Source organism: Trichechus manatus, unplaced genomic scaffold (genome assembly GCF_000243295.1).
Source record: "Trichechus manatus latirostris isolate Lorelei unplaced genomic scaffold, TriManLat1.0 scaffold00170, whole genome shotgun sequence".
NCBI lineage: Eukaryota > Metazoa > Chordata > Mammalia > Sirenia > Trichechidae > Trichechus > Trichechus manatus.
The window spans coordinates 3,485,724-3,511,485 of NW_004444106.1; the positions used below are offsets into that span (position 1 = coordinate 3,485,724).

At 50.8% G+C, this 25,762-nt stretch overlaps 1 protein-coding gene across 1 annotated transcript; it reads left to right on the forward strand.

Annotated features, from left to right (window-relative positions):
* On the forward strand, positions 1 to 25,720 carry FBXL19 (F-box and leucine rich repeat protein 19). The gene is made up of 11 exons (XM_004386677.1): positions 1 to 191; positions 1,182 to 1,382; positions 2,796 to 2,939; positions 3,060 to 3,146; positions 3,240 to 3,458; positions 3,964 to 4,125; positions 5,283 to 5,794; positions 18,298 to 18,461; positions 18,558 to 18,719; positions 23,635 to 23,853; positions 23,958 to 25,720. Exons 1-11 carry the CDS (start codon positions 156 to 158, stop codon positions 24,134 to 24,136), a joined length of 2,085 nt encoding a protein of 694 aa, XP_004386734.1. The 5' UTR covers positions 1 to 155; the 3' UTR covers positions 24,137 to 25,720.
* The last annotated feature ends 42 nt before the right edge of the window (positions 25,721 to 25,762 follow it).

Genomic DNA, 25,762 nt, shown 5'->3' on the forward strand with positions numbered 1-25,762 from the left:
CTTATTTCTAGCCCTCCTTCCTATTACCTTTCAACCCTGGGGAACTGGCCTTCCTTCCTAGACCCCGCTACCCCTTGTAGACCCCTACCCTCGCCTGCAGTCCCTGCCCTCCAGGCCCTTCCTCTGGTGCGCTGAAGGGCCCCTTCCCCTCATGGATGGGTCTGGAAGTCCCCGGAAAGAGGGAAGCTGGGGTAAGACTCTGGCCAGGAAGAGACCTTCCAGGCCTGGCTGAGTCCAAGTGTGGGATCTTGGAGGATCTGGTTTCCATGGGAAGGGGAGCCCAAGGGATTCTAGACAATTAAGGATGGAAATAACTGAGCCCATCCTGAGCTTTGTGGAGATGTCAGGTTGGACTCTAGAATCCCCAGGAATCTCGGAGATTGCCCAGGTTGACCTGAAGGATCCAAGGGGAGGGTGTCTTGGAGCAGAGATACCCTTGGAGCCAAGGGTTTGAGATCTTGGGCTGAGAAGGGATTCTGAAGGAGCATCTCAGTAAGATTTCAAGTCCCCGGAAAGTTGGGGGTGGAGAGTGGGATCTTTAGGGATGGGGAGGGCAAGGATCCCATTGGATCTGGTGATGATGTCTGGGTTTTGAAATAAGAGAGATTGGGTGGGGTCTGCGTTGAGGGTAAGGTGAATTCTCTGTGTGAGGGAGACGGAGAGGAGAGAGGGAGAAAGAAAAGTGTGGAACTTCTACCCAGGAATCTCTGAGTATCTCGGAGGTAAATCTGGGGAGTTGCAGGCTGGGGAGAGCCTAGGGTATACTGCGTTTGGATGATAGGGGGAAAGAATTGAGATCTCTCTGAGGTAACTCCACAAACAAGGAGTCCCTGCCCTTTCCAAGGAGCTTTGGTGTGGAGATGTAAGAGAAGGCTCCAGTGCCCCTTCCTTCCCACTGGACTAGAGAAGAAGGCTCCGAGGAAGGGATGGAGGAGGAGTGAGGTCTGGAAGCCAGTTCTCTGGGAGCCCTGGGAACTGTTGTGGAGAGAGACGCTTTGAGTAGAGGGAGTGGTCGGTCCTCTTGCCCCTACTCCTCAGCAGAAGAGATTACCTCCTTGTTCCTTGTCCCCTTGGATAGAAGGGCTAGCTCTGGCTGCCTAAGAGTTAGGGGGAGCTGCCAGTAGTCTTCCAGGCCAGAGGCCCCAGTGGGCCCACCTGACCCTGCCACCATCTACCTACAGCCCTCGGCGTTGCTGACGCCCCCAATGTCGTCGAGCAGCCGGGGGCCGGGGGCCGGAGCGCGCCGACGCCGAACCCGCTGCCGCCGCTGCCGGGCCTGTGTGCGAACTGAGTGCGGGGACTGCCACTTCTGCCGAGACATGAAGAAGTTCGGGGGGCCCGGGCGCATGAAGCAGTCGTGCCTGCTCCGGCAGTGCACTGCCGTGAGTTCTGCCCCAACTGTGTTGGACACCCTTGGGACTCTGGGCACCCTTCCCTAGGTGTCCTGAGCATTTTTCTGATGTCGCTCATGACTGCTTCCCAGAGTGAATTGCAGAGTTGCTGTTTGTTCACTTATTTCCTTCATTCATTTCACTGGCTTGTTTATAAATCCACCAGGCCCATTTTTGTCCTCAGCTCCAAGCTGGGGGCAATGCTAGGCTGCATAGAGGTATCTGACCCCTTCCTACCTTCATGCTTTTCTCAACTTTCAGGGGCACAAACCCATAGAAAGCTAAGCCCAGTTTGTATGCCTCCCCAGAGGCATTTGTGCACAAGAGCCCACTCCCAAAGCTGGGTGCTGTGAACAGGTCTTGCCCTTCCCTGGCCTCTTTCCTCACAGCTCAGGGCGGTCTTGGATTTGAGACCACACTCACCCTACATGTGATCTTGAGCAAACCACTTTGAGTCTCAGGTACCTTCTCTGTAAAATGCTTCGTTTGTTGAGTTGTAAAGATTAAACAACAGCATGGAAAAAACGTGTCTACTACAATGCTCGGCACACGGTAGGTATGAGAGAAACGTTCCTCCCTGCCTTTCTCATCCTTTGACCTTCTCAGGGCTTCCGAGAGTCGCCCTTCCCCATGAGCTTTGTGGAGCCAGGTATATCCTGCACCACCTTCCCCACACCACTACTGCCCTCTCTTCTCCAGCCACTCCTTCCAGGTCGGTCTCTTTGCCCTATGGTCCCTCTCTTCTCTTCCTTTGTCTCCCAACCCTTGCTTCACTTTGCCATTTCTTCTTCCCCTACCTGCTTCTTCCTTGAACTTGTCTCACAGCCTTCAGCATCTTCAACATGATTCTGTCTTACACTCTCCTCCCTAGTCACATGGTCTGAAGGCTGCTCCTGTTTTTCGCAGAACTAGCCAGCTGCCTTTAGTGTTCCTGAGGGTCTCACCAAAGCTATGTTCATTGAACAGTTCTTGGGCTCCTTTCTGTCCATTGAGCAACCTCGGAATCGCCCCAAGCTGCTGCTGTGCCCTCAGTACTGCTGTCATATTTGGCTGTAGTCTTTCTCTTCTCGAAGCCAGTTGCAGAGTCACACAGCTATAACAATTCACAACAGTGATAACGATTATTGAGTGCCCTGTAAGCTTTATCTCATTCTTACAACAGCCCTACAAGGGAAAAATTCTTAATTTTATTTTGCAGATGCAGAAACAGAGGCTTAAGGGACATTAAATCAGTTGTTCAAGGTCACACAGCCCAAAAGGAGGAAATTGAGGACCAGCTTGGCCTGTAGATTCGAAATCACTTCCCAAGTCTTCCTGTTTATCCAGCAGCTGGCCAGGGTCCCCAGAAGGAAGGGTCTCTCCCTGTTGCTTTCAGGGTTCCTGATGCCCCCTCTCCCCCCACAGCCCGTGCTCCCACACACAGCTGTGTGCCTCCTGTGTGGGGAGGCTGGGAAGGAGGACACGGTGGAGGGAGAAGAAGAGAAATTTGGTTTGAGCCTCATGGAGTGTACAATCTGCAATGAGATCGTCCACCCTGGCTGCCTAAAGGTGATAGTCCTGGGGACCCTGGAGTCTGGGGTGGGGCAGATTGTCAGGGAGCAAGGAGGTGTGTAGTACTGCTTAGGGGTTTACTGGCACCCTACATCCACTCTGCCCTCTTGCCTACAGATGGGGAAGGCTGAGGGTGTCATCAATGCAGAGATCCCCAACTGCTGGGAGTGCCCTCGTTGCACCCAGGAAGGCCGGACCAGCAAGGTAGGAGCAGGGGCTGGGCTAGGTGTTGAGCTCTGGGAAAGGGGTGGGTTGAGGATCCGTGCAGGACCTCACCCCCCTTCTCCATCTCCCCAGGATTCAGGAGAGGGCCCGGGCCGCCGGAGGGCTGACAATGGCGAGGAGGGTGCCAGTCTGGGGAGTGGATGGAAGCTGACGGAGGAGCCACCACTTCCACCCCCGCAACCCAGGCGCAAGGGCCCCCTACCTGCTGGTCCCTCCGCAGAGGACGTGCCTGGGCCCCCCAAACGAAAGGAGAGGGAGGCAGGGAATGAGCCCCCCACCCCAAGGAAAAAGGTGAGCCAGGGAGCATGCTCATTAGGTCAGGCCAGAGAGATTCTGGGAACGGTAGTCCTGGCCCAGTTTGGGGGAGGGAGTGGGCCTGGGTGACAGTCTTCATTGGGTTCCCCAGGGGTTGTTGGGAGATGTAGTTCAGGAGCTACTGGAGGGAGGATGGAGCATGCTCAGTGGAAAGGAGAGGTACAGGTGAGAGGGAACTGGCACCAGGCCCGGAAGCTCTGGAAGCCCTGGGTGCTTTAGGGCGGAGGGAGAGAGCATGCTCAAATTAGCTGCTCCAGAGGAGGAGGAAGGGACTGGAAAGGGCCTGAGGAGGAAGAAAGAGGAGATGGGAGCATGCTCAGTGAGCCAAGACATTGGTTGCAAGGTGAGCATGGTTGGAGTTCTCCCTGGGATGGGGGCTTCTGGGATTTGTAGTCTGAGAGAAGAGCATGGACTTTAGTTTTATGGGCAGTGAGGGGCTAATGGGGTCTCTTCCTTCCCCCATCTCTTTCTTGCCCCGTAGGTGAAAGGAGGCAGAGAGAGGCACCTGAAGAAGGTGGGTGGAGATGCCTGCCTCCTCCGAGGATCGGACCCAGGCGGCCCTGACCTTCTGCCCCCCAGGGTTCTGAATCCGAGCCAGGCTTTCTCGTCTTGCCACCCTGGGCTCCCTCCCCAGAACTGGGAGGTGTGCCTGGGACCTCCTCCCTCTCCTTTCCCCCCCACCCTTTCTGTGCCCCACCCTTCACCCTGGAGATAGAGATCTGTCCCTTCTTGCTCACTTTGTCCTGCCGTACCTAGCCGCAGTCACACCTGGCCACAAAGGGTGTCTGGAACCCTGGGAAGGGATAGAAGGAGAGAATAGGTTGGGGCCAGGCTGTAGGAGCCCCTGACTTCCCAAGAGCCCTCGAGGTATCATCTGGCCCATTTGCCTCATCTTTCCAAGCCTTAAAGGGGAAAGAACTGAGTTCAAATCCCTGCCCATTTGCTGACTCCTTGTGTGGTCTTAGCAGCTTGTCAGCTGCTCTGAGCCTCAGTTTCCTCATCCACAAAACGGGGATGGTGTTACCTACCCCTATCCCACAGAACTGTTTAAATCTTATGAGGTGATAAAAGTAAATGAACTTTGTAAACTATAAAAGTCTACACAGATTTGAGGAAAATGAGGCCCAGAGAAGTTAAGAGACTTGCCTAAGGTCACACAGCAAAGTCAAGATTCAGACATTATTTTGCCCTGACATGATAAATGTAAGTGTCTGTCTAATTGTGTGTAAATTCTGCCTTAGCCTTTTCTCAGTTTGTAATGTTGGGCAAGTAACTTAATTCTCTGAGCCTCAGTTTCCTCCCATCTGAGTGATCAGAGCTCGCGTTACGTTAGAGCACTGTGAGGATGTAATAAGTTAGCAAATGTGGGGTTATGCCACATAGGGGCAGAAGATTAGTTGTTCTTACATTGTTGCACGTACACTTGGGATTATGTAGCCATTTCATGTGAAAATGTGAAGCAATGGCTTTCCAAGGTCACACAAAGGGTTGATGGCCAAGCTAGTACTCAAAACTAGGTCTCTAACTTCTCAACACCTCACTGCCTCTGGATGTCTGTAAGCCATTGAAACCCATATGGCTTTGCATTCTTTGACTCAGTGTCCTCATATTACAGATAAGGAAACTGAAGTCCAGAGAAGGGGCAGTGACTTGGCCAAGGTCTCACAGCAGTCAGGAGCAGAACTAGGGCTGGCACTCAGGACTGTCCCTTGGGCTAGTTATTCCCTGGTGACTCCTCGGGGCAGGGGGGTGGGAAAATGTTGCCAGGCCCTAGAACAGCCTTACCCTGTCACTCTGCAGAAACCAAAGCCACCTTTGGCCTCTGCTGAGGGCCCAGCGGTGCCGTCCCCATCACCACAGAGAGAGAAGCTGGAGCGCTTTAAGCGGATGTGCCAGCTGCTGGAACGAGTGCCCGATACCTCCTCATCCTCTTCCGACTCGGATTCGGACTCGGACTCATCAGGCACATCGCTGAGTGAGGATGAGGCCCCTGGCGAGGCCCGGAATGGGCGACGACCAGCCCGGGGCAGCTCAGGAGAGAAGGAGAACCGTGGGGGGCGGCGGGCTGTGCGCCCTGGCAGTGGGGGGCCCCTGCTCAGCTGGCCCCTGGGCCCCGCACCACCACCCCGGCCCCCACAGCTGGAACGGCATGTGGTACGGCCACCACCTCGAAGCCCTGAGCCTGACACACTGCCTTTGGCTGCTGGATCCGACCACCCCCTGCCCCGGGCTGCCTGGCTTCGTGTCTTCCAGCACCTTGGGCCCCGTGACCTGTGCATCTGCATGCGAGTCTGCCGGACTTGGAGCCGCTGGTGAGTGGCCTGGACAGGCTGGGGTTCCATTGCCAACACTCGCCTCACTTGGCTGTGTGAGCAGATCCCTGATCTGATCTTCTAGGCCTTGGTGTTCTTAATGTTGACATTTGTTATTGTTAGGTGCCATCGAGTCGATTCCGAGTCATAGCGACCTTATAGGACAGAGTAGAACTGTCCCATAGGGTTTCAAAGGTGCGACTGGTGGATTTGAATTGTTGATCTTTTGGTTAGCAGCTGAGCTCTTAACCACTGCCCCACCAGCGCTCCATGTTTACAGTAACGGAATATGCACAGTAAAACCTGCAAAAACCAGAACCCATGTAAAGCAGAAAACTGTCAGAGAAGGAAACCTCAAATATTTTCCACTAAAACGAGCAACAGAAAAGCGGTATGACTGTCAGAGGTGGAAAACTTGTGAGACCCCGAAAAACAAGGCAGTCCCATTGAATGAATTCTGGCTGTCACAGGTTTCACTGTGTGGGCTTGTGTGTGTGCGTGTTCTTATTGTCAGCGTAAGAACATATATATCCCAAAACCAAACCAAACCCATTGCTGTCGAGTCAGTTCTGACTCATAACTACCCTATAGGATAAAGTAGAACTGCCCCATAGAGTTTCCAAGGCTGTAATCTTTACGGAAGCAGACTGCCACATTTTTCTCCCAGGGGATGGGTGGTGGGTTCAAACCACTGACCTTTGGGTTAGCAGCCAACCACTTAACCACTGCACCACCAGGGCTCCAAACCAAACCCACTGCCGTCAAGTCGATTCCGACTCATAGCGACCCTATAGGACAGAGTAGAACTGCCCCATAGGGTTTCTAAGGAGCAGCTGGTGGATTTGAACTGCCGACTTTTGGTTAGCACCCAAGCTCTTAACCACTACACCACCGTGGTCATGTTATATATGTGTGGGTGTATATACATATGTATGTGTGTGTATGTATATATATACGTGTGTATACGTACATGTACGCATATGGTATAATACTTCTGTGTTTACTACACGTAGGATGTTTTCTGTTTATGAGCTCATTTAACCCTCACAACAACTTTGTAAGGTAGGTGCTATTACTCCCTGTTTCAGATGAGGAAGCTGAGGCCCAAGGTCATGTGGAGAGGAAGTGGTAGAATGGGGAATTTGAACCCAGGCCCTCTGGCTCCAGATTCTTTCCTGTTAATATTAGCTGTCATTTATTGAATGTTTAGTATGTGCCAACCATTGTGCTAAGCACTGTTCATGCATAATCTCACTGACTTTTCACACTCCCTTTTCCAAGGAGAGTCTTATTCCCATTTACACATGAGAAAGCCCTCTGCTGAGGTGGCCCCTTGCCCTGTCAGAGGCAGCCATGCTTGGGCCTCCTGACTCAGCTTGGAGCTTCTTCCTTCCCTGGAGCCACCACCAAGCATCCTCTGCCCATCCTTGCCTTCTGCCACTACTGCCACCTGAGCCTTGTTTGTTAAGAAATGTCGGTCACCCTCCCAAGCCCCTTGTCTTCTTCTCTGATCCCACCCCCGACAACTCCTCCCTCTATTGTACTGCCACACCCTCTTTTCCCCTAGTAGAGCTGATAGAGGCCTTCTGCATATTGACAAGCTTTCGTGCGTTTATTCATGTTCACGGCCCCATCAGTTGCGGAAGTAGGGGCAGATACTATGTCTGTTTTATCTTAGTATCCCCAGCATGGGCAAGGGACAGTGTAGGTGCTCAGGAAATGTTTTATTGAGTAAATTCAAGCTCTTTCTCAAGCACTGACTGTAGACTGGGCATCATATCGAGGACTTCACATACGTTGGCTGATTTGTTCCTCACAATAGCAGGCCCGTGAGAGGATGAGGGACACCTGAAGTCACAGTGCAAGTTAGTGGCCAAACTTGAGTTTTGCTTCTCTTCGTTTGGAATGAGGTCTGGAGCACTAATTCATGCCTTCCAGTCCCATACAGAGCCAAGAGGATGGGAGCGCAGGCTCTGGAGGCAAATCTTATTCTTCCACTGATAAGCTGTGTTCCGTTGGGCCAGTTTCTTCTTAACTTCCCCGCTTCAGTTTCTTCATCTGTAAAACAGGATAATCAAAGTATCCACTTCATAGTAGGCAGGAAAGGAGCTCGTGGCACAGTGGTTAAGCACTCAACTGCTTACCGAAAGGTTGGCGGTTCAAACCCACCCAGAGGCTCCGTGGGAGGAAGATCTAGTGATCTGCTGCCCTAAAGATTATAGCCTAGAAAACTCTGTGGGGCAGTTCTACTCTGTCACATGGGGTTGCTGTGAGTCAAAATGGACTCCACTGTACCTTAACAACAACAACAATATACATAAACAACAGAGAACAGTAAGGGGAACACAGAAACTACTAAATGCCTTTGCTGTAACCATTGTTATTCACTCATTTACAAGTATTTAATGAAAGCACAGACTATTATGTGCTTATAACATAGCTCTGTGCCCTTGAAGAGCTCCCAGTCAACCTGCAACATAGAATCAAATAGTTACAGAAGTTGCTGGAATTACTACCCTTGCTTCATGTATTAGTTGAGGAAATGTTTGCTGAGGCCCCTTCAGCAAGGCCAGCTTCGTGTTTGGGCACGTAGGATCCAGAATTAAAGAGGCCCTAATGTCTGCCTCAAGGAGAGACTTGTGAATGGAAGTGGGAGAAGCAGAGAGGCTGGATTGTACAGTGGTTTCCATCTTGGGTCCTGGAGTCTGGCACCAGGGTTTCATTAATTACAACTCCTGTACTTCCTGGTTGTGGGGGTGGATAGCTATAGCTTTCAAGGCCTCAGTTTTCTAATCTTTAGTTGCAGCTTCATATTACTGATCACCTTATGGGGATTAAATGAGATGGTTCCTGCAAAGCACTTAGCATAGTGTCTGTAGGGTAAAAAGTACTCGATAAAAATGATGGTTTCTGATGAAAAGGACAAGGGTAGGGGACAGCAGGGGGTTCTGGGGGCACAGTGGGTCCAGTCAGAAGGCTCTGTCAGGATTGGGCACAGAAGCAGAGGAGACGGGGATGGACAGGAGGAACTTGGGTTGAGAACTTTTTGAGAAGCAGAATGGCTTGTGTAAAAAATGGTGTGATGGCAGTGTCAGACCTCCTTGTCTTAACTTCACAAGGGAGAAGGAGAATCAAGATCAACAGCCCAAGGCTGATTCTGGTGAGGCGGAGGTCAGACATACTTCCTCTCTCCAAACTTTTCACCAATTCTAACACCAGCCGTCCTTCCCCCAGCGCTCTCTACTTCTCTGTTGGGTTCAGTAATTTGTTGCAATGGCCACACACAACTCAAAGACCATACTCACAGTTATGGCATTTATTAGGGAAGTAACAGGTTACAATTCAGCATCAGGAATGACTCAGGATACAGTTCTTCAGTCAGGACAGCTTCTCGGCTGTACCCACAGGCAGGCCTCTCCCTGGCCCTCAGACACTTGGGCCTCTTGGGCTGGCTCAGCCTCTGCCCTGCTTGGGCAAGTGTTACAAAGTTCTTTAGCTCCACCAATAAGTGCCCAGAGGCAACCCACTCTGCCAGTGAGCCTTGGCCCAAAGGCGCTCAGTTCTCTAGTTCCATGGGTCGGCAGGCCTAGCTCCACAGGCAAGTGCCCAGGGAAGTCCACCAGCAATCCTCCTGCCCAAAGGCACTCAGATCTCTCACTCCGTGTGCGAGGAAGCCCACCATGCTGTCTCCCAGTCTCCTAGTTTTGCTGCTACAGTTCTCTGCCATGCTTGCCGCCACTTCTCGCCATCTCTGGTGTTGTAGGCCTCTCTGTCTCTTGGGTCTAGGAGGTTCTCAGTGCAAGGACTCCATGTCCAAAGGACGTGCTCCATTCCCATCTGTTCTTCTTGGTGGTAGTGAGGTCCTCCTTTCTGCCGCTGGGATCGCTCATTTTATGCCTACCAGGATGGTGAAGCTGACCAATCCCCTCGTTAGGGTTCCATACACCTTATTGGCATGGCCCTATCCTCACAAGGGTGCCATGCACCTTACTTGCTTTATTAGCAAGCTGTCCAATCCCCTTGGTGGGCCATAAGCACCTTATTTGCATAACCCCACCCAATCATTTGGTGGGAGTTACAAGACCATGGTGAGAAAGGCTGTATAAAAGTGATCCATTGTACCACAGGCCACCCCCTGCCTTTCCTAGCCATGGTTCTTTCATATTTGGAGGATAAATTCCTCCTCCCATTTCATCAGTCCAAAACAGTAACAATTAGTCTTTCAATAGAGCAAAGATTCCTCAGGGTGAGGTTACTCAGATACCAGCCATTCAGGTCTGCTGCAGGTATCCATCTGATCTGGTCAGGTTCTCCAAGTTATCTTGGCTTCACCCTTTCTGGTGCTTGATAAAATTTAACTGAGAGAAGATTATTCCCTTGTTCTGAGCATCACGAGGTATCAGCATAGCAAAACCTTTAAGGGACTTTAGGTTCGGCCACTGTACTCCAGTCCAGCAGTGCCTCTCCCTTAGTCCACTCTTTCACAGTTACAACTTCTACAATGACAGTTTTTACAGTCACAATTAACCCTGTTAACAATGAACATTCACAGCTGAATCATATAATTCTATCAGCATCTTTCCCCACTCTCTCTTCCCCAGACCTAGCAGGAAAAGAGGAATCTATTCACTGGGGATTCGTTCCTTGTCCCCCTCATTTTGAGTGTAAGCACACCCACTAAATCATGTAAGCTAGCCACTTCATGCTTTTATCTCCCCCATTCTGCATAGCCAATTTCTAAATTGCTCATCCCTATCAAACCAGTATGGAGCCCTGGTGGCACAGTGGTTAAAGCACTTGGCTGCTAACCAAAAGGTCGGCAGTTCAAACCCACTAGCCGCTCTATGGCAGAAAAATGTGGCAGTCTGCTTCCATAAAGATTTACAGCCTTGGAAACCCTACGGGGCAGTTCTGCTCTGCCCTGTAGGTTTGCTATGAGTCGAAATCGACTCGACGGCAATGGGTTTGGGTTTGGATCAAACCAGTACTCTGAGGAGACAAGCATGTTACTTGATCTGAAGAATCTTCTGTTTCAGCCGGTCCCTTCTCTCTGTCTCATGCTTAGCCCCCATGGGCTAGGTCAACAGGCACCACTTGTAGGCTCAGGAATTCACACAACTCCCTGCAGTTCAGAGCAGCCAGACCAGCTAGCCCCTTCTCTGTTTCATCCCTAGCCTGTGTGGGCTACATCCATAAGAAAAGTCCAGTCCAGAGCTAGCCATCAAATTGCAGCAATCTAACCAGCTCATGGTGTCAAACATCTTTCTCTTCACTCAGTCAGTTTCTGGTCAGCTCATCCCCAGCTCCTGTGGGCTAGGTCAGTGCATACCAGCCGTAGGCTCTGGAGTCCATACACCTCTCTGCACTTCAAGCCAGCCAGTCCCTTCTTTCTGTCTCATGCCTGGCCCCCATGGGCTAGGTCAACAGGCACCACTTGTAGGCTCAGGAGTTCACACAACTCCCTGCACTTCAGACCAGCTAGCCCCTTCTCTATCTCATCCCTAGCCCCTGTGGGCTAGGTCAACAGGTGCCAGTGGAACATGTCCAAATTCAGCCCATCTCTTCATTGCTGTACCCCCTCCCCACTTCCACTCATCTTGTGGCTCCAAGTGGTCACTGCAAGCAAGCATACCAGACTGCCTGCTTGCTGGCTCCCTTTAGCTTCCACTTCTGAAAGGAGGTTCTTCTGACGAGTACTGACTTTTCCTGCCTCAAGCATCCAATGGCAAACTACTTGCTCGAAATTCAAAAAGCAAAGCTTTTTTTTTTTCTTCCTCTGCAGATCCTTCAAATGTGAATTTCCTGGTCTCCCAACGGTTCTGAATGGGTCTGCATGTCTTTCCAAATGCAAATTTCCTGACTGAAAGTTCTGAGTGGGGCTCAGATTTTCTACCTAAGCCCCCAGTACTCGGTACAGAGGGCTACTGCATTCAAACCAACATCCTGTATTTCTTTTGGGCAAATCCTAGTTCCCCTTTTAGCATATCTGGTCAAGTATTGGCTGAAAGCAGAGTTACATGAGCGTAATTTATAAAACCCAATGTTCATTTCCAGCATAGATTTAGTTTTGTTTTACAATACTAGGTAGGAGAAACATTCAATATCTGTAGTGCATTCAGATAAACACATAAATCTTTTTAAACATTGTTTCATCTTCTCATCCCTTAAGGATTTTCTCATTCATATAATATGGCCTTGGGCCTCTGGCTGGGTGGAACCAGAAGATCCTGGCCCGTTATCATCTTGTTTAACCTCCCTGGCTTTTATTCCAAACCACTCAAGATGCAGCTTTTTTCTCTTCAGCTGCAGTATAACATCTCTTACTTTCCTTTTACTCATTACTAATAACAACAACCACAGTAACCATCAAAAGTTTCACTTCCCATGCCCCTTCGTTTTTTCTCTTACAAAATCCCATGCTTCTATGAGTCTGGACCCATGGCAGCAAATCCCACTTCTGACACCAACTGTAAAAAATGGCACGACGGCATGGTCAGACCTCCTTGTCTAACTTTACAAGTGGGAAGGAGAATCAAGGTCAACAGCCTGAGGCTGATTTCTGTGAGGTGAACGTCATATATACTGCCTCTCTCCAAACTTTTCACCAATTCTGACACCAGCTGTTCCTTCCACAGCACTCTCTACTTCTCCACTGGGTTCGATAATTTGTTGCAGTGGCAACACAGAATTCAGAGACCGTACTCAGTTATGGGGTTTATTAGGGAAGGAACAGACTACAGTTCAGATTCAGGAAAAACTCGATACAGTTCTTCGGTCAGGACAGCTTCTTAGCCATGCCCACAGGCAGGCCTCTCCCTGGCCGTCAGGCCTCTTGGGCCAGCCTGGCCTCTGCACTGCTCAGACAAGTGTTACAAAGCTCTTTAGCCCCACCAATAAGTGCCCAGAGGCAACCCACTCTGCCAGTAAGCCTTGGCCTGAAGGTGCTCAGCTCTCTAGCTCCATGGGTCGGCAAGCCTAGTTCCACAGGCAAGTGCCCAGAGGTACACCACTCCACCAGCAAGCCTTCTGCCTTTGGGTACTCAGCTCTGTCACTCTGTGGGCTGGGAAGACCACTGCACCATCTCTGGTGTTGTAGCTCTCTATGTCCCGGGTCTAGGAGGTTCTCAGTGCAGGGACACTGGGTGCAAAGGACGCGTTCCACTCCCATCCCTTCTTCTTGGTGATAGTGAAGTCTCCCCTTTCTGCCTCTGGGATGGATCATTTTAAGCCTAGTGGGATAGCAAAACTGACCAATCCCCTCGTTAGGATTCCATACACCTTATTTGCATGCCCCCCCCACAAGAGTGCCATGCACTTTATTTGCATAGTCCCACCCAATCATTGGTGGGAGTTAACAAGACCATGGCAAGAAAGGCCATAAAAAGCCATCCACTGCACTGCAGCTTGGATTTAGTGATTATCAGGGCTCTGGAGGCAGCAGGGCGACTCTTCAACTGAGTTTCTGGCCTAGGTGTCTGGGTGGGCAGTAGCACCATTCCCCAAGCTTAGGAATACCAGGGGAGGAGCAGGTTCCAGGCGATAGTGAAGAGCTCAGATTTTTACATGTTTAGACCAAACGGGCCTGTGGGCCAGTCAGGTGAAACTAGCAGGAGAGCAGCTGGATCTGTAGGTCTTAATGCTCAAGAAAGATACAAAATCAGGAGTTCTCAACCTACAGACAGCAGCTTCAAAGAAGAGGGCAGAGAACAGAACATCGGTATAAGTTAGAGAAAGAGCAGCCAGAAAAATTGAAGGAGATCCAGGGTCAGGGGTGTCCTAAAGACAAGACAGATTGAGAAAAGAGTAAATGATGAACAGGGTCAAATGTTGGCCAGTGGGCAAGGGAGATCAAGGACCAAGAAGCAGCAGTTAGCTTTTGCTACAAGGAGGTCATTGATATTCTTGCCTGTGTTTCATGGGGATGATGGGGCCAAAGTCAGATTGCGGTGGGTTGAGGAAGGACTTACCTCAGAACGTCAGCTCTAAGGCAGGGACTATTTCTTTCCTGCTATGTCCTAGGGGACAGTGCCTGGCATAGAGTAGGTACTAAAAAACTGTTCATTGATGAAATGAAGAAATGAAAGTGAAGAAATTGAGATAGAGTATGGGAAAGAGGTGGAGGGTGGAGCTAGAGAGAAGTTTGTAGGTGGGAGAGCAGGGAGTTGCAGGCTTTCCTGTCTGGTAGCTTTCATCTTCTCTTGGAACCAGGAGGCGAAATGATCTCCTGAGAGGGAGGGGAAAGAGGGCAGTCAGGGTTAGGGGCGGTGTGGAATGGTTGAGTTGCAGGGTTGGGGCTTTCGAGGGTGTGGGCAGAGAGGGTGGAAAGGAAAGGACTAGAACACAAGGTCAGGGTCAGCTGGGGTTGTAAGTGAATGCCTGGGGATGGACAGATGGAGGACAGTGTTGGCACCAGGAAGCCCAAAGAGCTCTGACAGGGAAGAACTGGCTGTGGTCAGAGCCCAGGAGGCTATGAGCCTTGCGGGCAGCAGTTTGGACTGGTCCATCTCTATGTCCCCCGAGGGCCTCTGTAAGAGGGGTTTTAGGATTTTATAGGTGAGCTTAGTGGGGTGATGGCTTGATCAGGGAGGTGGCTGGAGTTCAGGAGAAGGTGAAAGGGAACTGGGGGGCTGTGCCTTGCGACATCAAACCCTGCCTTCCCAGAATGATGGCATCTTTGCCTCTTAAGAGTTCTTCCTGCCTTTTGCCTCAGTGTCATTTTCTAGCTAAGACAGAACCAATTCATGTTCCCTATTGCCCTCACAATGAATTCCCATAGTCCTGTTGGACATTTAGACACAAACTGTGCCCCATTGACCATGTTAGGCACTTTCCCTATAATAACTCTTCATCTTCACAGCAACCCATTGAAGTAGGTGCTGTCTTTTACCCACTTTTATGCTTTGGGAAAAGGAGGCCCGGAGACAGTAAGTGACTTACCTAAGGTCACCCAAAGCACAGAGGTGGCAGAGCTGGAATTCAGATCCTCATGCTCACACTCTTCACCTCTGGACCCTGGGCCAGGACAGGCCATGGCCTGGCATTCCAGCCCTCCTTGATGTGGCACCCCCCACCCCAGCCTCCTCTACAGCCTCAATCCTCTGGCCTCTTCCTCACTCAGATCTTGGGCTGTCGCCAGCGTGGTTTAAGCCCTGGCTCTGTCACCACTTAGTAGTTGTGGGACCTGGAATAAGCTTCTTAACTTCTCCGGGCCTCGTTTTCCTTAACTATAAAAAGGGGATGATAATAACTGTATTTACCTAATAGTATTTACCTCCAACGGCTGTTGTGTGGTTAAATACTTAATGCACAGAATACCACCTGGCACACTGTAAATGCCCAATAAATATTAGTTATTAGTGCTGTAGTCATCATCATCATCATTATTCTCATTATTACAGTGAATTGCCCTTCGCTCCTGCTGCTCAGGGTTCCCAAACCAAAACCAAATCAACTGCTGTTGAGTTGATTCTGACTCATAGCGACCCCATAGGGTTTCCAAGGCTGTAAATCTTTGTAGAAGCAGCCCGCCACATCTTTCTCCCACAGAGCTGCTGGTGGTTTCAAATCACTGCCCTTTCGCTTAGCTGTCGATTGCTTTACCCTCTGCACCACCAGGGCTCCTTTGAGCTTCCCAGAGCTCTCCATTTTCTCTCTCTCTCTCTCTCTCTCTCTCTCTCTCTCTCTCTCGGCCTGGACACAGGTGTTCCTGTCTGAATACACACCCTCTTCTTCCTCTCCTCTCCTTGCCCAAATAACTAATGCTTTCTTCAAACTCTCAGTTCAGGCATTGTTCCCCCTGGAGGCTCCCTGGTCCCAGCTCCTACCCTGGGCTCCCACAGTCCTCATGCTGTCGCTTATCATGACCCTTATCTTCCTAGTTACTACAGATTGTCTGTTTCTCCCCTGATTGTGTGGCAAGAACCCGATTCCTCTTATCTTTGCCTGCTCTGTGCCCAGGGTGCAGGCACTTGGTATCATTAGGGCCTTCAGTGACTGTTGCCTGCCATGCTGAGGTTTAATCCAGCCCTGGTCATACAACGGTAAAGGGACTGAACAGCTTCAGCCAGGAAAGGGCCAGGGGAGACTTCCTGTAAGAGGAGGGACTGGAGCTGAGCCTTGAAGAATCGGGATTGGTTAGCATTTCTGGCAAAGGCAAAGTATGTGCCAAAACATATTGGCACTAGATAGCATTGTGTGTCTGCAGGAGGGCAGGTGGAGAAACACATGTTGAGACCTATGGGTACCCTCAGAGGGAGGGATTTCCTTCTAGTTGTTGAGGAAGGTTTCAAGGAAGTGGTGGCATTTGAGCTGAGACTCAAGGCTGAGTCAGAGTGGACAGGGAGAGGTTTTGGATGGTACAGGATTTACAAAAGAGAAGAGAAGGGGAAGACCTAGGGGCAGAACCTGGGTTGAAGGTAGGTTGTTGTTTTTTTCGTTTTCTTTTTTAAAAGTGGTGAGACTCACGTGTTTGTTGGTTGAGTGGAAGGAACCAGGAGAGGCTGGAATGCCAGAAGAGGGGGAAATGGCAGCAGGGGACAGGGTGAGAGGGAGCCAGGAGGGTTAGAGTTGTTGCCTTACTGCCTTGCCTCCAGCATTCCCTAAAATGTCACACTGGGGCTCTGTATTATGCCTGGTAGTTTTGAATGGCACAAAAACATAGCTTCATGCTTCTGTTAATTCTGAAAAGAAAGTCACTACGTTGGTTACTATTGCATCTTTAACATCTCTCTAATACTTAAGGAACCTTGGTGTCACAATAGTAAAGCACTCGGATGCTAACCAAAAGGTCGACGGTTTGAACCCACCAGTGGCTCCATGGGAGAGAAGACCTGGCAATCTTCTTCTGTAAAGATTACAGCCTAGGAGACCCTATGGGGCAGTTCTACTCTGTCATATAGGGCCGCTATGAGTCGGAATCGATTCAACAACACACAATAACAACAATACTTGTTTATCTCTCTGTTTAACAGAAATAGTCTTTAGGCACTAACCTAAAGCTACAGCAATGAGTGGCTAGAATTTAATAACCCTTGTCTGTTTTTATTGTGTTTATTTTATTCATTGTGGTAAAAATTATATGTATAACACAACATTAGCCAATTTCACGTTTTTCACTTTTCCAATTTTGTGACATCAATTATATTAACCATGTTGTGCAGCCGTCACCAACCAATATCTGTTGCCACATTTTCCATCAACATGAACATTGGATTTAAGGTTAACCTGTACTTACGTGAAACAATACTGGTTTTAAGTGCAAAGAGGCCATCAATTTGAAGATAAATGCATGTTATGCAGATAAATGGACAACAAATGATTGGAGTTTAGGAATCAGTGTTCCAGCCCGGGACTTCTTGAAGGGAAAGCTCTTCAGAATCACGGGGTGGGGGCAGGAGGGAGTTGGGAAGCAAGCCCACCCCTGTTGCATCTAACAGTCATCCAGTCCAATGGGAATCTTCTGATTGGCCTTTGAGAACTACTGCACTAGAAGAGAATTTCTCAAACTGGGTCCTGAGGAATTTTAGTGTACCACAAAGTGTTAATAGATTTACCTCTGAAGGGGTGGGGAAGGGTTCCGTGGTGAAGTACGTTTGGGAAACCCTTCTCTAGTTCCTTGTGCACTTTGGAATATTCAAGGCTCTGGGAAATGCTAGGGTCGGGAAGCATGTTTAAATTTGTTCAGGCCTCATTTGTCTTCGTACCTTCAATACCTGGAACCTACCAGGTCTTCCGTAAACATTGATTGAGTGAATAAATGAAATAGATGTGTCGAGGGGGTGCTCAGTAGATGTTTCCAGTAGTTCACACTGGCTTGGCACCATTCATTCATTCATTCATTCAACAGATGTGCAACAAATAACTTTATTATGCACTGGGCTCTGTGTTAGGTACTGGGAATACAGAAGTGAAAAAAGACAAATCTGCCCTTGTGGCATTTACATTCTAGTTGAAGAGGGAAAATAATCAAAGATAAAATATTAGGGCTGTAAGTCAAGCCTTGGGCAGTTGGCTAGCAAGACTGGGCAAATATGCTTCAAGGGCAGAGATTAGTAGAAGAGATGAGAAATGCCCATAAGCCACCATAACTTAGCAAGGGAGAAATTGAAAAGCCCTTGGTGGAGGACAGGGCTACTGACAGATCCCTATGGTGTTAAATCAAATACAGTGTGTAGAGTATTTGTATTGTTGGCAACATGCTTTATAAGCTATAAGGCCCGCTAACTATAATTGCCTCATTTGATCTTACAGCAGCCCTGTGGGGCTGGCAGTGTCTGGATTATTATCTTCATTTTATAAACGAGGACTCTGAGGCTCAGGGAGAGGAATGGACTTGCCCAGTGTCTCCCATCCAGGGCTCTGGGCCCAGGGCCATGAGCTTCTTGCCACTCCACTGTCTATATGGGCCAGGAGAGAGCTAGGCTGAACTGTTGGGGAATGGGGAGGATTGTGGGCTCCCTGAGAGCTGAGAACTGAGGTCTCTGTCTCCACCTTGTGGCCATCAGGTGCTACGACAAGCGTCTGTGGCCTCGAATGGACCTGAGCCGGCGGAAGTCACTGACTCCACCCATGCTCAGTGGTGTGGTTCGGCGCCAACCCCGTGCCCTGGACCTCAGCTGGACAGGTGTCTCCAAGAAGCAGCTCATGTGGCTTCTGAACCGACTGCAAGGTAGGACGGGGTAGCCAGGTGGAACAGGGTGGGGAGAGGCATGGACCTGGGACAGAGCCCTCCCAGCACTGGCTTCCTGACCACCCCCCCAACCAGGCCTGCAGGAGCTGGTGCTCTCCGGCTGCTCCTGGCTCTCCGTCTCTGCCCTGGGCTCAGCTCCACTGCCAGCCCTGAGGCTCCTGGACCTCCGCTGGATCGAGGATGTTAAAGACTCCCAGCTCCGCGAGCTGCTGCTGCCTCCACCTGACACCAAACCAGGTGCGGCCTCCCCTTGCTCATTGCAGGATGGGTCGGGTGAGGTGTGGGTATGAGGCCTCTAAGGTCTTTTCATTCTCACTGAGTGTCAAAAGTATTTGAAGAAAGGAAAGAACACTTGAACATGAATAGGAGGGCCTGGTGGCGCAGTGGTTAAGTGCTCAGTCGCTAACCGAAAGATTAGCAATTCAAACTTACCCAGCAGCTCCGTGGGAGAAAGATGTGGCAGTCTGTTTCTGTAAAGATTACAGCCTTGGAAACTTATGGGGCAGTTCTACTCTGTCCTGTAGGGTCGTTGGGAGTCGGAGTTGACTCGACAGCAGTGGTTTTTGGTTGGCTTGTTTCCTCATTCATTCACTGACTTGCTGTGTGCTAGGCCTTGTCATAGGAGCTGAGGGAACAAGGATGAAGAGGATGCAGCCCCTGCCCTCCAGGGGGGAAGATAATTATGTAATGAAACCCAAAATAAGATAGGAAGATGAAGACGAATCTTGGGAGAAGCCAGGGCCAGGTCGATAGTGGGTGTGAATGATGCTGGCCAGGTGTGGTGGCACTACTGGAGAGCCTCTTCCAAAGCGGGCAGTGGTGGTAGCCAGGAAGGAATGCAGGCTCAGTGTGGCTGGTCAGTTTTTCCAGAGGAGCCAGAAATCTGGATTTATCTGTGAAATCTGGTTTTTAAAGGATGAGAATTCTAATTCTTTTCAAATTCATGTGTGAACCGAATAAAAACAGGGCTGAGCCATGGATTTGGCCCATGACCCCTTGCCCTGAGTAAAAGGATAAGACGTTTCCTAAGAGCATACGACAGAAGTAGGGAGCCAGTTGACTTGGAAAGTTACATGGGGGTAGTGGTATCATCTCCTAAGTCAGAGCAGCCACCTCTTCCCCACAGATCGGGATCAGGTACCCTGTCAGGTAAAGTCAGCCTGTATTATTGAACACGTACTTCAGGCCTGGTGGCTCTGTGTAGGACCCTGGAGACCTCAAACTGAATCAGCCCCAGTCCCCGACCTGGTGGAACCCAGTCATGCAGAAGAGAGGAACCCAGAAACAGAAGGTCATGGCATGATGTGGTACAGACAGGTGTCTCCAAGAAGTAGCTCAAAGTGTGGGGGGAGAGTCAAAGAAGCCCTCTTTGAGGAGATGCTGTTTGATGTTGGAGCTGAGTCTTGAAAGGGACAAGATTTTTCCTGGCAGAGAACAGCCTGTGCCAAGGTCTGGCGAGTGAGGCATAATGAGCAGTTTGGTGGGGCATGAGGCCTGTATTGGCTGAGGGGGATGCTAGGAGTTGAGGCTGGTCACCTTGGGGATCCTATGGAAGGTGAATATGGGGGCCTGGGAAGAGGGAGAACTGAGGGCTGGTGGTTCTAGCCAAGATGGGATGCTCACAGTATTCTCTCTAGCCCCCACCAGTGTGTTCCCTGCCCTGGAGCCAGGAGAATCATCCAGAAGGGCAGATCTGAACATGTTACTGCTGTGCTCTAAACTCCTGTGGCTCCCCAGCACTCTCTGGATAAAGATCAGTATTTTACCATAGCCACTGAGGCACGGCGTGGTCTGGCTCCCACTGACCTCTCTAGCTGCATCTCTCAAGCTGCCCCTGCATTTCGGCCTCCTTGCCAAGCTCCTTTCAGCCCCAGGGCCTTTGCTCACTCCCCGTTGCATGGAATGCTCTATCTTCCTTCACCTAACTAGCACCAAATCACCTGATCATCTTTCAGGCCTCAGTTTAAATGCCTCTTCTTTCTAGAGGGTTTCTAGAGAATCCCCCATGGAGATCCAAGTCCCTCTCAGTGTGCCCGTGTACCCCACCCAGCTTGTCACTGTACAATTGTGAAATGATTTGATTAATATCTGTTTCCTCCCACTAGGATGTCTGTGTGTGGTGAAAATATACACACCAAAACATTTGCCAATCCAACAACTTCCAGTCCCCACTAGGTTCGTAAGCTCCTTGAGGGCAAGGACTGTGTCTGCTTACCACTGTGTCCACAGCACCTTGCTCAGTAGTGTGCTCAGCAAATGGGTATTGAATGAATAGACTGAATGAGCAAACAAACAATAGGGACCAGAGGGAGAGATCTATTTTGAGGAAAGAAGATTTCCTAAAGGCAATCTGTTGGGCCCTGAAATAAGGGAGTAAAAGAATCTTCTTTTTAAAGGTCTTTCATGGCCATGCTCTCTTCTCCCCACCCCCAGCCCCTTCATAGAAGCCCTGGGAGAAGAGTAGAGAAGCAAGCACAATTCTTCAGATTTTCCCAGAGGGATTGAGTAACTGGTGCAGGTCATACAGAGCCAGGCCAGACACTCACCCCTTGCCTAGTTTTACTGTAATCAGACTGAGCCAGGAAGACTTGGGCAGGGGGTGAGGTGGGGTGGGCAGTAGGGCCTGTACATTCCATAAGGCGAGAAAGGGCTGGCAAGCTGGCTGACTGGCTGACAGAATCCATCTCCTGAATTCATTTTGGTTCAGGCCCCTTTATTAGGCCTGGGCCAGGAGCTTCCACAGATGAGCCTAGTGGGCCCTCAAGACTTGTGCGTATTGGGACTCTACACGCACCTTTCCTGTCTTGGCTACGTGATTCCAGGCAGCATTCCTGGAGTAAAGCATAAAGTTCTTATCATTCCCTGAGCAATCACCCTTTCTCCTTCCTTGCTTTTGCCCCTGGCGTATTCTTCTCTCACTTACCTGTATGTTCAAATCCTTGAAGACCCTGTTGCAATACTGCCACCTCAGTGAAATCCTCACTAATGCCCACATCCTCCCTGCGCAATCCAGAAGTGACCTTTCTTTCTTCCGCTCTCCTCTAATGGCTCAAGGTTGAGGATGTCTGTAGCAGTACCCCCCTTCCAGGCTCTGAGTTCCTTGAAGACGGGGTGGGTGGAATTCAGCACTTATAAAGTCAAGTGCCCACAGAGGTGGCCTGGCAGGTAACAGAAGTGATGTGCTGGTGTAGGACCTTAGGGAGTGGCACCTAGCAGCCCAGCTCCAGCCAATCATTGATAGCCCAGTGATGCCGGATCTTAGGATTTTTCAAGGTGAAGCACAATACCTGAATTTTCTAAAAATTCCCTTTTCAAAAATTATGGTAAAATACATATAACAAAACGTTTGCCATTTCAACCATTTTTGTGTACCATTCGGTGAAAAATGTCCTTTTTAAATGTCAGTAATTCAAGAAAAAATTTAGCACTGTGCAGACTCCATAAAACACTTACAGGCTGGATTCATGAGTTTGTGACATCTGATCTAGTTTATCTCAGGGCTAGAGGCAGTGCCTGGGAGGCAGAGAGCATTGTGGTAAGAGCCTGGACTTAGAGTCACCAGACCTGGGTTTCCTTGCTCTGTTACTTCATAGTCTTGTGTTCTTGGACAGATTGTTTAATGATTTGAACCTCAGTTCTCTCATCTGTAAATAGAAACGGTGATCAGAGAACTTGCCTCCTAAGTCTGTGGTTCTTAAGCTGTGGTTTCTAGACCAGAAGAATCAACACCACTGGAGAACTTGTTAGAAAAGTAAACTCGGGGACCCCACCCTAAACCTACCTAAACTCTGAGGGTGGAGCAGCAGTCCATTTTAACCAGCCCTCCAGGTGACGTTGCATCCTCTCTAGTTTGAGAACCGCTGGTCTGGGGACCCACGGGCACTTAGCTGGGCACCTGGTCCACAGTCAGCGTTCAATTAATGGCTGCTGGTGTGCCATAGGAGCCCCGGTGGCACAGTGGTTAAGAGCTCAGTTGCTAACCAAAAGGATAGCAGTTCGAATCCACCAGCCACTCCTTGGTAACCCTATGGGACAGTTCTACTCTATCCTATACGGCGGCTGTGAGTCAGAATTGACTTGACAGCAGTGGGTTTGGTCTGGGTTTTTTGGTGCACCATAGGCACTTAGTTAAAAACAAAACGAAAACAACTTTTTAAAAATACACAAATGTGGTAGGTCAATAAAAAATGCAGATGTGTGCTTTGGGGGCAGAGATGAAGGGTGAGACTTCTACCCTGGAGATCTAGGGGAAGAGGGGGCCTCTGAGCTCAGACATGAACACCAGGGACACTGGCTAGGCAGAGCATTGAGCCCAGATGGTCACAGGTGGAGCCTCTCAAGGCAGGATCAGTTGTGGAGTTCGGCTCAAGTGTTTGGGTTGAAGGAGGAGAGTTAGGAGCTGAGACAGGGATGAGACCTTATAGGAACTGTTCTACCAATTAGATTGTGGGCTTATTTGAAGTGCCGTCAGAGAGTTCTTAGCAGAGGAAAGATATTGTCCCATTTGTGTTCTTTTTGGATGCCAGGAGAGACTGGAGTGAGTAAGGAGGCTGGGGCAGGGTTCAGGCAAGAGTGGTGTTGACCCAGAGTGGTGACCAGGGAAATGGAGAGAAAGGGATCCAAATGGTGACTTTATTAATCATGGGGAGAGAGGGAAGACGAAGAAGAGCCTGGGATGGTAATCCCTTTAGGAAAATCATTTGTTGGATGAATGAATGAATATTTATTGAGCAATTGCTGGGGACATTAGCAATGAACAAGACAGACGGAATGAACTATAAACAAAAAGTACTGCCTTCATGAAACTGACATTCCAGTGGGGGAGGAAAGAGTAATAAAAAAATGAATATGAAATATGTCAGAGAAGGTAGAAAAATAATGCAGGGAAGGGGCAGGAGTGTGTGAAATGTTATTGTTTCAAACAGAGTAATCATGGAAAGCCTCACTGAAGCGGCAACATGAGCAATGGACAGATGAGGCGAGGGAGCAGGTCCTGTGGGTATTTGGGAGAAGAGCAAGCCAGGCAGAGGGTGCAGCAAGTTGAGGCTCCCATCCAGCAGGAGCAGGTTTAGTGGGAATGCTGAGGAATATTAAGTGTGGAAACACAGCTAGTCTGGATGCTTGGGCACAGACCTCTCATCTGTCTGCCCAGGCCAAACGGAGAGCCGTGGGCGGCTGCAGGGTGTGGCAGAGCTGCGCCTGGCAGGCCTGGAGCTGACTGATGCCTCCCTGCGGCTCCTGCTGCGCCATGCACCCCAGCTGAGTGCGCTGGACCTAAGCCACTGCGCCCATGTCGGGGACCCCAGCGTCCACCTCCTTACAGCCCCCACCTCCCCGCTCCGCGAGACGCTCGTGCACCTCAATCTCGCTGGTAAGCATGGTCCCGTCTGTCCTGCTAGCCTCCTGGCCCCCATGGCCAGTGCCTACCCCCTACTCACCTACCTGGTCTCAGCTGCCACCACTCCACATCCCCAGGTTGCCACCGCCTCACGGACCACTGCCTCCCGCTGTTCCGTCGCTGCCCTCGCCTACGCCGCCTAGACCTGCGTTCCTGCCGCCAGCTCTCACCTGAAGCTTGTGCCCGGCTGGCAGCCGCCGGGCCCCCAGGCCCCTTCCGCTGCCCAGAGGAAAAGCTACTTCTCAAGGACAGCTAGTTGGGCGCCCCCCACCCTCCCCCAGGACTCATCAGGAGCCTGGACCTCTGGCTTTCATTTCACCGCCTGCCAGGAGGCCAGGTTACCCACCTCATGACTTGGAATTCCTGAGCTTTATGACTTAGGATTCCTGCCCAGGGACTAGAGCCAGCCTCCCCCCCTCTCTTCCCCCTGCACTGATATCTCTGGGGGTCTCTCCTTCCCATCCCCTCCCCCTTCCACCTACTTCATTGTCCATCCCCTGGGGGGAGTGGGTCAGAGGTACTGGGGGGGTGCTGAGCCAAAGGGATGGTGGGAGGGGGGTTAAGGTGCAAATTTGAGGGGGGGTAATGGGGAAGGGTATCTGCACACAGGATACTGGGAGCCAGGGGGCTGGGGGAGGTGGAGGATGGGCTGGGGGGAGGGGGGGCAGAAAGCAGACCATCAAAGGTTCAGGGAACAAAGACCAGATACTTGGAGTTGGGGGTGGGGTGGGGGGCCAAAAAGGGAAAAGAGAGGAGCGATTGGGGATCCAGGTGTCAGAGGTAGGGGAACTCCAGGAGCCAGGGGAAAGCCAGGACTGAGTAGGGGGTAGGGGGACAAGAGCAGGTGTTGGGGTAGTAGTACCCCCTCAGGGGGATGACTCCTCGCCTTCCCCCCTCCCCAGATTTCAGTTCCTTTCTCCCAACCCTGACTCCTTGAACGTCACTGACAATGGCAGCTATTGTGAGGAGTGGGGGCCGCGGGCCTACTCTGTTCAGCACGGCCCAGGGGAGTGGCGAGGGATGCTCCAGCCCCCTGCCTGCCTCCCTGCACAATACTTGAACATTCATCTGTACTGAAATGTTACTTGAACCGGGGAACCTCGGACCTGGGGGAGCTGGAGTGTGAGGGGATGGGACCAGCGTGAACTAAGGCTGGTCCAGTGGGCACCCAGTTTGGACTGCGCCACCCCAGGCTCTCTATTGCTTTACTGTATTGAGCAGCTCCACCCCCCTTGACCTGAGGGGGGCGGTGCCTGCCCAAGGATGGGGAAGATGGGACTCCTCCAGCGTGGCTCTTCCCACTCTTTCATCATCACGGAAACTCGTACCCATTTGCCCAGGGAACTGCCACTCCTGGTTGCCATGGAAATAGCAGCCAATGGACACCTCCCGTTGCCAGTGCTAAAGCTGGAAATGGCCCCTCTTAGTTGCCATGGGAACTTAGTAACAGGCTCTCTTGGCCCTTCCCGCCCGCCCCTTCCTCCAGTGTGGGGGCGGGGTTTCGGGAGCCAGTGGGAGGGATCCGGGCCAGGTCCCGTCCCTCAACCCATGCCTCCCTGGGGAGCCAGGTTGTATCATGTAGGGGAGGGGAAATCTATCCACATACCTCAGGTAACTGGGAGGTGTACGGGTTGGGGGAGGGACTGGGCGGACCAAAGGCCGGAGGGAAGGCGGGCCTGGGGATCGCGAAAGGCTTAAGGATGGAGCCATTTGGGGAAAGAGGAGAAGGCAGCCCGGTGGGGGCAGGTGGGGGCAGGTGGGGGACCCAGCCGGGCTGGGACCCTGGGCCCCGGGTCTATACAATACGGTTTGCTATAAAACTCAGAATCTTCCAGCCGGGGCCACCGAGTTCGTGTGTCTCTCTGCGGCGTGGGGAATGTGG

Excerpts from the sequence above, each read along its gene's own strand:
- FBXL19 (XM_004386677.1), top strand. The coding sequence starts at position 156 with ATGGGTCTGGAAGTCCCCGGAAAGAGGGAAGCTGGG. Across the intron at positions 3,459-3,963 it reads CCCCCACCCCAAGGAAAAAG|GTGAAAGGAGGCAGAGAGAG; the intron begins GTGAGCCAGGGA and ends CTTGCCCCGTAG. Across the intron at positions 18,720-23,634 it reads TCCACCTGACACCAAACCAG|GCCAAACGGAGAGCCGTGGG; the intron begins GTGCGGCCTCCC and ends CTGTCTGCCCAG.